Source organism: Microcebus murinus, chromosome 1, assembly GCF_040939455.1.
Source record: "Microcebus murinus isolate Inina chromosome 1, M.murinus_Inina_mat1.0, whole genome shotgun sequence".
NCBI classification, from domain to species: domain Eukaryota; kingdom Metazoa; phylum Chordata; class Mammalia; order Primates; family Cheirogaleidae; genus Microcebus; species Microcebus murinus.
In genome coordinates, this window is record NC_134104.1 from 53,097,124 (window position 1) to 53,111,041 (window position 13,918).

Below are 13,918 nucleotides of genomic sequence, written 5' to 3' on the forward strand. Positions count from 1 at the left end.
AAGAGAAGGGCCCTGTGTCATGAAAGATGGGTAGAGGGGAGGATATTGAGGCCACAAAGGCAGAGTCCACTGAGATGAGGGCATCCAGGGATATAATGCCTGGGACGGAATGATACTCTCAGTAGGGAAAACAGGCAGGCCAGGGGAGGAAGCACTGGCTGGGAATGCTGTAGGCAAAAGCCAAGGTGGGGTGAACTTGGGCAGCAGCAGCTACTGCTTTGAAACTGCTGCCTCTTCTCTAAAAAGGTTCATACACCCAGAGCCACAGGAAAATGAGTTATCTTTAGCATTATCCTAATGCCTGTAGTTGAAATCTTTATGATACTCGGAACACTGACAGTTGAAGGCATTATGTCATCTGACAACTCAACAACTTTGTGGAATTGTTTTCTTTGCTGATATTCTGTCTCTTACAATGATGTTTACCTTTTCACTTCTACTTCTAGGAAGCTCAGAGTCCAATGGGTAGCCTACTTTTTGCAAATGAGTACACCTTTGTGGCATCATGGCCATAATAATTTTCCTTACTTTATCTTTGATCATTTTATTTCGACATATTTTATCTTACATTGTATACATCTTTGTGAATCTCCACAAAGTTTTTTTTAAATTCCCAGAATATTTCTATCTCCATCTATAGCTTCCTCTACACATTCACCTATAATTTCTTCTCTACTTCCATTTATACTTCATTTCTACTGCCATTATCCCTCATCTATACCTTTATCCACATGGATATAAGAGAAACAGGGACAGTCCAACTCTGTAGTTTTCTAGTTGTGTGTTTTTAACCCAAATTTGAATATGAAAGCATAATTTTAAAGCTTTTGACATAAAGATGGTTCACATCTGGTCTTGGAAACCTCCACTGTATTTCCATGAGAAAATCATTCATTGACAGACATACTAATGGGCCTGTGATACAGAACCCAAAACTTAAAAAAGTTCTAACCCATCAAGAAATCCCATTCATCATTTCATTTTTTGGAAAGGATATAAAAAATGAAATGTCAGAGCTATAATGTCAGGACCGTTTAAAATGTCAAGTGCTTGTTGTTGCATAGCCTGCCTGTCTGCTGTTCTGATCAAACCTCCAACTGGCATAATAATTACAGATGATACATTGCATTTTCATGCACAACTGGACACAGATTTATAACAAATTGGATGAAAACATTCTCACTGCCCAGTCTGAAGTTTTCTCCTTTTACTACATAGCTTAAGACTTTTCCTTTAGAGCAGAACAGTATCATTAGTTCAAGACAGCATTCGAGGTAAGAAATGAGAAATAAGGGCAGAAAAAAAGTTTCTCAAATAAACCAGAACTCAGTCATTTATAATATACAGATGCAACAAGAGCTAAGAGGCAGTAAACACATTTGCCAAATGCATGTGTAATCTAAGAATGCTAAACTATGGAGACACTTTCCAGATAATCCAGTTCTATTTCAAGATGCAGATTAAGCATGCAAGAAAACAGACCTTCGGGCTTTAGTTTGAACTGATAGGTGTGGAGACAATCTTTCAGTTTAATCATCCTGTCTTAATCTGCAGAGAGAGCACTAGTGGACAAACAGAAAAGCAACAATGTGTCTGTTTAGGATTTTTATGGAAGTCTCTATTGGATTAAAATAAATGTTGTATTCATAAACCTATGGTAGTCGTGGTAAATAGCTGACATTGACAGCATGTACATGAGGAAGATTGTATTTCTTCTCTACTGAAATGTTGTGCTCACTGAAAGCATTCAGTGAGAAAGCAGCAGCCTGTCCCTCTCACTGGGACATGCATCCTTACAGATGCTTCATTTTCACCTTCCCGAGACCAGCCTTCTCAGGTGGTTTGGAGAAGTCATCGGTGGTGTCTGGCTGCTTCCCGTTACAGATTGCTTTCAGCACGTTGGAAAGGTCGAAGCTCTTGTAAACAATCTCTAGGAGATCCTGATCTTTTTCCAGGCCATTGATAAATTCTTCTAAAGTCAGTTCTCCTGGAAAATAACAAGTGAGCAATTAACAAGAGCCTTCATAAGTACCACTCACTAGCACATACAATATATTTACTGGTATTTTTGTTGATATTCTTCTGATATCCTTTCTCTTCAACTAATCTTTAAGGTCTTTGAAGATCTTCATATAAAACAGCATTCAATGGTGTGGATGCCAATGAAAATAAAGGTAATATAATAAATACAATCTATTTTTAGTTTTGGTTGAGAACATCAGGTAATGCACCCAATGAAATAAGAGCACAAATACATTTACATCTCGACACATTATTGGTTTTTGGACCTTTAATCTTGAAGGTGTGACCAGATCATAGAAGCAAGACAGATTGTAGATAAAAAGATCCAGAGGAAATTACTGTTCATAAGGTTGTTCTCAATATTCTTCTCTCTGAGGAAATAATTCCAGAGACTGTCCAAAGCTGCAAGGAAGCTTAAACAATTATTCATTCCGCATATTATTATTGGTCAACAGTTTTCCTCTCCCTCTCTGGCTTTTGAGTCCTAATTTTATCACCTTGACTTAAACCTTAGGCCTGGGCTGGCCAGCTCAGTGCTGTAGGCCTGTAGCCTTATACCCATGTGTACTGGCTGGCATGTTTTTTCACTATCTTCATCCCACAAGACTACTTTTTAACATTTTGAGGGGCTGGAATTCTCTGTTGACATAAATCATTTGTATTGGGATTATGGGTGTGTTTAGGCTGAAAGAGATTGTATCCAGTAGGATTTGTGGCTAGGTGGAAGATCAGCCACAGAGTGAAGTACCTTTGGTAACCAAAGAAATCAAGTGCTACACTGTACCTGTACCTTTCAGTGGATAAAAATAAGTATCTAAAATACCGTAATAGTGATTCAAATGTAAATAAGAATGAATCATCACATTTTCATATGATACCTTCCTTTTGATTTCAATGTAAAATACTAAAATAAATTTTCTTTTGGAGGGAAATCTAATTTTTGTTCCTTAATGTTTTACTTATGCCAAAGAAAGGTCTGCACAAAACCCCAGCTAGCAGCGGTTAGTAACAGAAGCCCCTGCGTGTCACAGGGAAAGCACAGCCCCGACTGCACAGCAAGAGGAGTGGTAGGAGTGTGGGCGGGGGTCGCATGGACACAGTGGTGATTTGGCAGGAGGATCTGAAATACTCCAATAACAACGGCCCTTTGCAGAGGGAAATCACAGCTGGTAAATTCCCAACCCAGGAGACTTTTCAAATTTCTAGGGCTCAGCATGACCAAAAGCAAAGTGGGAAGGGAGCTAGGGGAATTGGGGTCATTTTAATTCCTCAGGCATAAAATGTCTCTGCCATCACCACTGGCGATGGGAGAAGCTGTATCTGAAGGGACTGGGACATCATCTCGGCTGAAACGCAGGACAGGTTCCTGATGTGGGAAAAGAGAACAAAGATGGAAGTCTTCACTGCTGTTTCTTCACTACTTCAAAACAGCTGTGAGCTCTGCATGCTAACTTTTTTCATGTTACCTAACCACTTATCATTAAAGAAAAAAACTGTTCCAAATGGTCAACCTTTCTCTACAGTAACTTATAATGTTTACTATATCTAAACTACTTCTTTTGAAGTTTTCTTCTTTTTCCCTCTAGCACTCAACATTTGTTCATTTATTCATCAAACATTTATTGAGCCCTAACTACAATGACCACTGCCACCACTGCACGGCTACCACGGCTGCAGCCGACTACAGCAGCATTCCGAATATGGCAGGTGCTCAGAAAGCATGCTGACAGATTGCCTTCCACTATCTGATGTTCTTTAACAGTGCTCCCTACTCCTCCTTACTTCGACTGTGAATTTATGCCCAAACAAATTAAAAGGATAATTGCTGGGTTTTTCTAGAAAGGATTGCCTGTGAGGGTCTAGAAGCTTCCTACCAAAGAAATCTACCAGCAAAGAGCCAGAGCCGGTAAGAGATGATTGAGCTGGAGATCATGGGACTCAGAATGACATAAAGTGATTACTGATTTTTATTATTTTGTTTTATATCTAAAGACACATTTCATTTTTTATGGGGCATAATTCAGAAATTCCACAATTCTATATTTATATGTTGAAATATACATACACACATAACTGATATCTCCGTTGTTTAGGGCTTTGTTGTGTTGCTGGATGCATTCTCTAATCCTGGGGACCCTGAAGGTCAGTATTATGGTCCTTTTTCATCACTCCTAATTTCAGCAGTTTCATTGGTAAGAGAAGAGCTACCCATGAATATTTTCATTGCAATCTGGTTATTCTATTGATATTCCTGGATTATACATTTCTTCCTATTAACATCTTAATTAATCTTTTATAGTAAAACTCTCCCACCCCCCCCCCAAAAGGAGTAGAATTCACTGTGCATGCCCACATTAGCATCTTTGCTCTAAAGAAGTCAGCCTGATTTTAAAAGAAAACAGTCTGTGTAAAGGAATTATTTTCAATTCCAATTCTTTTAAACTATAACTTCATGAAAAATTATGCTGGGACTGGGAAATTAGCAAAGATGGGGTGGAGGAGATTCAGGAAATGAGAATGACAGGGTTTTCAAGGGAGGATGCTGGTGAAGATTTTAAACGAGGCTTACAAGTATTGTGTTCATTAGCAAGGTGGCACTAGAGGCATTTAGCAGCATTTTATAGCAGGTTTTAGCATGCAGCAGTTTCTTCTCTATGGGGAAACTCAATTCCCTCTTATCTCTTGGTAGTTCTCAGTTTCCCAATTTAATTCAGTATGACTCTCCTGGCTTTCCACAATGTTTCAAGTCTAAAGCACTGATCTTTCTTCTTAGTCACTCAGTAAAACGTCTTTCTCTATGTTCTGTTCCTGTTTTCTTTTACCTAAAATATCTGCTTAATAATCACCCTCTTTCATGTCCTCTTTGGCCTCTTTTCACTGTCACAGTTTATTGTTATGAGCCACTTAAGTCACCCTTATCCCTGTGCTATTTGGCTCCATGTTAAACTTGCCCAGGCATTTTCTGCACTAGATGTTGTGAACAATATCTATAAATCTTCCTAATCATGACTCCTGCTGGAACCCAGTAGAATGTGGATTGCTATTCTTCTGCTAGCAAAGCCTGTGGAAGCCCATCCTTCATCATTTATCCTGACTTGGCCTGTTTTCATTCTTCAATAATATTGAATGTTTAGCTTCAATTTTCCTGCCTTTGTGATTCTCTTCAAGCTCTTCTTCCTGATGCTTATGTTCATAACATAAAATAAAACTAACTTGTTAAATTATAATAATAGAGGCTTATGGTAAAAAAAAAATTCAGACAATACATAAAAGTGTAATAAAAAGAAAGAACTCCCCTTTAGCCTTGTTCTGGCCTCCAGTCACACTTTTCATAGGTAATTAACTCCTGCTAACCAGTCCAGGTTTATATTTTGTGAAGTTCACAATGCATATGCATATATATTTTAACTCACAATGCATAAGCATATATAGTTTAACTTGCAAAATATTCTAGACGTCCTTCTTCCTACAGATTGAATTCCATGTTGTGCTTGCTTCTTCATTATTCTTTATTTTTCTTATGACATCTTCTTAATACATGCTTACTCATTTCATAGTTATTTATACAGCACAGGGAATATCAAAGTACACAAAACAGAAATAGTTCTTGCCTTTGTGGAGCTTATAGCTCTTTATCTCTTTATAATTCTGTCATTACTCCTATACTTCTCTTTTGCTTAAACTTCTAACTTTGACTTGCTAACTATCATGAGGCTTATGTATAGAACACTCTGTTGTGTATTTTTCTGTCACAACAGATGTAATGCTGGTTGTTTATTTTGCAAGCAATTTACAATCAAATTGTGATTTTCATATATGTTCCGAAAGTTTTTTTAGCTATATCTTTGTGTGCTGTGATCAGCTTTATCTTTGGTTTCAATATTTATTAGATTATTAGATACCAATAATTTGCTTGTTTTTTATTTTGAGAGATCAAAAATATTTATGCTGGCATATAGTCAATAGAATTCTAGTATACTTAATTGAACACCTTTAGGTGTACCAACACTGATGTTTTGATAACAATGATAATAATTAAAAACTCATATTTGAGGTATACATATATTTAGGCTTATACAACTATGAGTGGATATCTTCCTATGTGATGCCAACTCTCCCCTGATGTGTGAATGAAGCACTTTACATTATTATCCTCTATTCTCTATCAAGCACTTGCCAAATCCTTTTGCCCTTCTGCAAATATCAACCCATTATGTCTTCATTATTTTCTCTTCCTTGTCTTCTGCTGCATTGGACTTTCTCTGTCCAATAACACATAATTTTAGCATCTTTTTCTCGATACATGAGTGACCCAGCTGCCTCTTGATGAGATGATGTAACAACCTTCAATAATTTCCATATAAAAACATATCCAATCAGTTTTAGCTCTGTAAATGCATTTGGTAAGAAACAGTGGTTCAGTCCACAGCCGTATCACTCTGAACATGCTCAACCTTATCTGATCTCAGAAGCTAAGCAGGGTCAGGCCTGGTTAGTACATGGATGGGAGAAATAATGGTTCATTGTTATTCCAAAGTGTGTGTGTGTTTATTTTTTGTACTTAAAATGCAAGTTTTTATCAGAGTAAATAATTAGTGTGTTTAGTTTTATACACTATTCTAGAAACCATAATGTACCCCCTCTTTTCTGTTGACACATGCTTCCAGGTCAAAGAGCCCATTTCTCTAACTTGAGGTAACCTCAGCTATTGCCTGAGCACAACTTCTCTCCTCTGAATTCACATCTTTTTTTCAACCCAGTTCTTTCCATTTCAAAGCCCCTTCAAATCTCTCTCCCCATTTTATTGATTCCTTATACTTTTTCCTTGTGGTATCTCCTTAAATAGTAAACAAAAAGTCCTGCATCATTTTTCTGCTTTCTGGAATATATTATCTGTGTCCTCAAATGAATAGAAATTTCTCTGTTTCCTAAAGATGCCCAAATCCTCATACCTCTCTAAGGGAAGTCACTTTCCTATCCCCCCACTCTTAGCACTAGAAGCATTGACCATCGATATTATCAAACATTCTTGACCTGCCCTTTTGAAATTCAATGTATAGACTAAGCCTTAAACCTTCCTGATGTTTCATCTACTTCCAAAATAGTGTTCTTTTACGTCAATATTTTTCAGCCCTGGGATGAAATAGTTTATCCTCTCTACTCCAATCCCTGCCATCCTGCAGTACCTCTAAGATTAAAAATAAAAATGAAACCGAACAAAGCCTATAGCAGTCTCCCATTTGATGACCACTGTTTTCAGCTGCATATTCCAAATGAGGTCTTCACTGGCCTTCTCAAGCCCTCTGCTCTCCATTTCTCAGGTCCTTTTCTAGCTTCACTTAGCCTCCTTATCTACTCTGGGTAGTTTCACTGCTTCTTGCAAGCTTTCACATGAACTGGCTTATTTTATTCGATCTTATTTTATTTGATCTCTGTATGCTAGTAAGTGAGCACACTGACTTGAGATTCCAGAGAGACAGATCTAGGCCTAGTCTTTAAGTATAGAGGAAGACTGATGCTATTGCTAGATCTCCAAGTTGTTTTCCTGAGAAGTATACTCTTGCCCAGTTGTTTGGTCCCCTCACAAGGGTGTCTGCATTTGAACTTCCTCTCAGCCTCCTCACCATCCCATCCTTCCACCCCGAGCTGCCACATTTGACCAGTACAAAGTGCCACACTCAGCGTGGGAACATGGGTCTCTACTGCCCTCTTGTGTCCACTGACAGAAGTGACGCATGGCGGGCAGGTTGAGTCAGTAGGAGTTACTGTGGATTGAATTCAATCATGACTGGAATCCCAATGCCTTTTATCCATTCTTTTTTTTTTTTTTTTTTTTTTTTGAGACAGAGTCTCACTTTGTTGTCCAGGCTAGAGTGAGTGCCGTGGCGTCAGCCTAGCTCACAGCAACCTCAAACTCCTGGGCTTGAGTGATCCTTCTGCCTCAGCCTCCCGAGTAGCTGGGACTACAGGCATGCGCCACCATGCCCGGCTAATTTTTTATATATATATCAGTTGGCCAATTAATTTCTTTCTATTTATAGTAGAGACGGGGTCTCGCTCTTGTTCAGGCTGGTTTTGAACTCCTGACCTTGAGCAATCCTCCCGCCTCGGCCTCCCAAGAGCTAGGATTACAGGCGTGAGCCACAGCGCCCGGCCTCCATTCTTTTTTTAACCTCTTACTGATATCTCATATTTTCCGCAATGCCAAATTTTCTGTTTTTCAAGGACTATTCCTATATATTCTGCATCAATCTCAAGTCAATAGGCTCACCTACCATTTTGCTGAGATCAAAGCCATTTGGTATAAGCACTCACTTCTCTTGGAATATCTGTGTCTTCTCTCACCACTCCTGCCTCTGAAAAAGAAATGCACCTCCTCTGGGCTAAAAAGAACCCAGATTTCATGGTAGAAGGAGCAGAAATGAGAACAAGAGTAGAAATGTAGAAAAGATAGAAAAAGCAGAAATGGAGGCAAGTATGGACGATTCTCCAGAAATGTGTAGTCAGGGGGAAGGAAAAAGTCCGACAGTAGGAGAAGGCAGCATAATTGAAAGAAGCTTTTCTACAGTAGAGAAAACTTGAGTTTATTTATAAGTTCATGGAAAAACTCCAGTCTCTAGATTAATAGAGCATGGCCCAGAGCAATGATTAATAGAGCATGGCCCAGAGCAAAGGGCAGAAGGTTCCGCATCCTATATTCTCCCAATCTCTCTTTGTGTCTCTCTCTACTCTTTATATATTCCAATGTGGCATGCCCCACACATTGGATATAAATACGGTCAATAAACATTTACTCAGTTGAATTTACCGACTAGAGAACATTGGATTGTCAAATTATGAAGCCCAAGTCACAAGTAGGGTTCTCTTGATAGGTTTCTGCTTTTGTCTAAATGACATCCCCTGCCCGCCACCATCTCCTGTTTTTAAGAAAGTGAGTCATAGGGGAGTAGCTCCCTTACCATCATTGTTTATGTCAATCTTACGAAACACCAAGTTGGTGAATTCCTCAGGACTCAGAGTTTGCTGGCCACTGAGGGCTTGTACAGCCTGCAAAGAGACGTTACATGAGAGAGTTCAACTTTGCTGGAAGCAAATACATTTTGTAGTATTTCTACTCTAATGTGGCAGAATTCGGGGATGTATTAATGTCAGTTTTTGCTCTCCAACCTGTTCCAGTTGTTAAAAATAAATAAAGAGAAAAGATTTTTATGTCAGTTCTAGGTAATGAGGCTTGGAAAGTAAATTAACTGAATAAAATCTGAAGTCTGATTCTATACAGCATCAAGGAACTAATTCAATACATTAGGCAACAGAAGATGCAAAAAGCCCATTGGAGAAAATATCGCAGTGGTCATGGTCATAAGAGCTCTGCACCCAGAAAACAGACATTGTTCTCGGTTTCAGACTGATTCATTTGGTCCATATGGATGAACGGAGGAGACTCTGTAAGACTCTAAGGCTTCATCTCTGGCTTCCCCACTGCCACCTCTGGCTCTTTGTGCTCTTCCGTACAATGAACAACTGGGAAGACAGATATATATGCCTTAGAATGATGCAGAATTTCTCTCATATTCTGCTAGCACCTTTTTTTCATCATAAAAGTTGTCAGAAGACCTGGGGCAAATGACATTTCCAGCTTTCCTAGAGGGAAGATTTAGCCAAACCACTCCCTGCAAAGGTGATTAAATGACCCAGATTAGAGATAGAAATTCATAATAAATTGAAAGAGAATTAGTCGTCTGGGAATTTGAACATAACTATCTTTATTGAACATGAAAGGATCTTTAGAAAACTTGCTGGCAACATATTTCAATTAGAGGGCACACATCTTCAATGTGACTCTCCCGCTTGCTGTTTCACAAGCGTCACTAACCTTGAATCCAGGATTAATCATAATAAACAGTGGTAAAGCATTTGCTTTAGCAAGCCCAGGTCTCGCAGATCTCACAGTTAAATATAGGACAGTGCTTGGAGTCACCGTTACATACATGCAACGTCACATTGGAGGAAAATCTTCAGGGCTTCTCAGTGTTGGGCAGAGGCTCCAAAAGCCTAGACAGTGGGCCAGGTGTCCAGTATGCCCACATTCCGAAGTGACACAAGACCCCACATACAAATCACAGTAAACACTTGTGAAATCTTACTTTGTTCTTCACCCATCTTCAGGCAAGGTGAGAGTAAAATACTGATTGGAAGGTGGGTGAGGCCTGAGGATAGAATCATCAGCTTGCTCTGTTTTCCTTCTTTTTCTTGTAGGACAAGTAGGGTTGGGGGAAGGGCAAGAAGGCATGTTTTAGGGTTTTTTTTCCCCTTCTTTTATTCCTCATTTGGCATATCCGCTCCTTCTCCCTCATTTTGCTCATGACAGTGTCTGAGCACTGCCTGAGTGGGAGCAGGAGCAGCTGGAGAGAGAGGGGAGCAGACAGTTTTTGGTTGGCAGGTACTGTCATGTTCGCTAGTCTCAGTGCTCTCTGGACTGGCAGGTCTTTATAGTCCACTCTTGCTCTGAAACCCCCTCCTCTCCATCACTGAGACTTTCTCTCTCCTGCAATTCCCTAGACATGAATCATGCATCTTGATTCTAGCTGGTCTCTTTCTGGGTCAGAGTCTCTCAAAATCTACACACTAGACATTTTTGGACTAGACAATTCTTTCTTGTTCAGGGCTGTTCTGTGCATTGCTGAATGCTTAGCAGCATCCCTAGTCTCTAACAAATACATGGCAATAGCATCCCCCCACCCCCCGTCCTCCACTCCCCAGTTAACCAAAGTGTCTCCAGACATTGCTAAGTGTCCCCTGAACAGGGATTCTCCTGGTTGGGAACCACTGCTCCCAGACTGCCTCCAGCTTTCTTCTCCCGAGTTTCCCTCAGCCCTCAGATCTTGCTAGACAAGATCTGAGACAACTCTATGCCAGCTGTCTTTCACCGTGGTCCACGCCAGATTCATGGAAAACACCCCAGCATCCTTTGTCCCAGAAAATTCTAGGACTGCAGATACTTTATCAACTGCACCTTTGCGGCCGTGTCTGCTGCTTTAGACCTCTCACTGTGACTCAAACTCCCAAACAGTGTGTTCCCCAAACTGCAGTGCACCTCCACTCTCAATGGTTTCCTTAAATCTCCATGTTACTGACTTCAGGAAGTCAAGAAATTCTCCTAAAAATCCTTCTCTTGATCATTTTATATCCTCAAAGTGAGATCAAGATGTAACTACCTCCTTTGTAAATTCTCCCTACAATCTAGTACTTTCTTCCAATCTCTTAATGCCTGGGCTGAATTTCATTTTAACCTTTTCATTGTATGTAGAGAGGACTTAGATTATACATCTATATTATTCTTTACCTTGATGGCTGTTTTTTTACTTGCCGTTGTATAGAAAGTATGTTCACCAATTTTTTTAATAGGTACATACTCTACTGCCTTAATTTAAACATTTTCCTCTTTTAGTGTTTTTTTTTTTTTATTTTTAGTATCTTAAGAGATTTTGTGATGTAAATCCTAGAACTTTTACCCTTAATGATTGTTTTTTCTGACCCAAAATAAGTAGTGTTGACTTTAAAGTGAAGATCAACTTTTAGCCTCTTGATGCAGCTTGGCACATTTCCAGGAATGTTATATCCACTTATATCCTCTCCACAGTACGTAAGGGTGCCCTTCTTATTATGCTCCTTCCAGAATTAGCTATCACTGTTTATAGTACATATTAATTTTAAGTCAAATTATGTCAAATTATTAAATTAATTTCTACTCTTTGCTTTGATTATTTCAGTTTCCCTATTTTTGTTCCCTTTCTAAACACATTAAGGAAAAAATTCACTATTTAATATTTCTCTTTCCTTGACTAACTTAAGTTGTATTTTTTTTTTTTTTTTTTTTTGAGACACAGTCTTCCTCTGTTGCCCAGGCCACAGTGCCATCGTGTCATCACAGCTCACTGCAACCTCAAACTCCTAGGCTCAAGTGATCCTCCTGCCTCAACCTCCTGAGTAGCTGGGACTATAGGCGAGCGCCACCATGCCTGGCTTCTTTTTCTATTTTTTGTAGAAATGGGGTCTTGCTCTTGCTCAGGCTGGTCTTGAACTCCTAACCTCAAGCTATCCTCCTGCCTTGGCCTCCCAAAGCGCTAGGATTACAGGAACAAGCTAAAGCATCCAGCTTAAGTTGTGCATTTTAACTAATGAAAATCTATGCACATTTTCCTATAATACTTAAATAAAATCACTTTTATCTTTTTGTTATTTCTAACTCTCTTGAGAACCTGATGACTCTCCCCTTCACCCCCCAAAAGTGCATAACATACAGGCAAAATTTTGCCATCAATTACAAGGGCTCCAAGATTCCTGAAGACCAAAAGTCCATAGATCCAAAGATAGGCACCCCTGCTCTGAGTAATGCTTTGGTGGCATCCCCTAGGATTTGTATACCATGTTTACATTTTAATCATTTTTAGAATAAGCCAGTATATATTTATTTATAAGGATATTTTAAAATTTATATGGGGTTGGACACTCTCTATAGAATATTTTAGATTCCTAATTTTGTGTTGTAATATGTAACGTATTTACAGAATTTCTAAGTTTTAATGCTTACAGAGTTTGATTGCCAAGTGCATCTTTATATATTTTTTTGGTGAATGAACTATGCAAGATTACAGTGGTAGCAATATTAGTATTATCATAGCTTTGAATTCTTACCATGTTGGTTAACTCTACATTTGCTTATTTAGCTTCACATGTTTATCTGCTTTCTTGATTTGTTGAGATGTTTAATTATAATTATAGTTCTACCCAATTATTTTTTCTGGCATTTTTGCTAATATTTCTACCATGTATTTTGTTTGTAACTCAACTCCTTCATCTATAGAATAAAGAATTTATACCAGATCATTTCTAAGATATCTGATTCCAATACTCTTTGATTATGTGTTACAAATTCAGTGTGTTATAGTCATAATGTTAATTACACCTCTCATCTTCATTTAGGTCTAGTGTCCCACTTACGCATTTTTTACTCTGGGATCCTTTTCATCTCATACCATGATAATAACTATCCCCTTCTCCATTGGAGGTGGGGGTGGTAGTAGGGGGGTTGTTTGTAAAGGCACTCATTGAACTTTAGTGATGGAAAGGATATGAGACCCCTGAACCAACTATTAGAAATACTTTGGTGTAGCTCCCCAAAAGATTAGTCTTTACATACCTTCCTCCTTCATTCTTAGTCCAAGTCTTTTGTCATATATATATATATATATATATATATATATATATATATGCATATATATGTATATGCATATACCATCTCATTTTAGCTGCTCCCTGCAAGACTTTCTGCACTGAGGCAGAGAAAAAGATAAATTGTTTTTGAATATCACATTTATTTCATTTTTCATGTCAGTGCTCTGCTCAATTTGTGAATGTCTGAGTGGATTGCACCAAGAAAAAAACATCGACTTTCAGTTGTACATTCAGTAACCAATATGATAAGTGAAATTTACACTGCTTCAGCAATTCAAAACGTACACCCCAAGAACAGCCAACCACATAGAAAGCTATCACCCCCTCCATAAGGAGGAAATTAAACTAACCATATAGTGTCCTCCAAGGATACTTTACTACTTCACTTACCATGAAGATGTCCAGAAGTTCATTTTTATCGATAGAACCACTTCCATCAGCATCATACAGCTTAAAATACCATTTTAATTTTTGGTGCATTTTTTCTCGCACGATTAGATTTATAGCAGCGATAAACTCGAAAAAATCAATAAATCCATCCTGTGGAAAGCAAGATTGAAAAGAAAATAAATATTAAAGAAGAACAATTGTTTTTTATTTGAGAAGTCATTATTCATGAACAGGACCTTTAGTACAATTTAATATAATCCATAAGATTTCA

At 38.5% G+C, this 13,918-nt stretch overlaps 1 protein-coding gene across 1 annotated transcript in view; it reads right to left on the bottom strand.

Annotated features, from left to right (window-relative positions):
* Window positions 1–1,878: 1,878 nt before the first annotated feature.
* The window catches only part of GUCA1C (guanylate cyclase activator 1C), a 33,749-nt gene continuing 21,709 nt past the window's right edge, over window positions 1,879–13,918 (bottom strand). Inside the window, 3 exon segments of the mRNA XM_076006893.1 lie at window positions 1,879–1,984; window positions 8,918–9,069; window positions 13,648–13,797. Coding sequence (XP_075863008.1) covers window positions 1,879–1,984; window positions 8,918–9,069; window positions 13,648–13,797 — 408 coding nt within the window.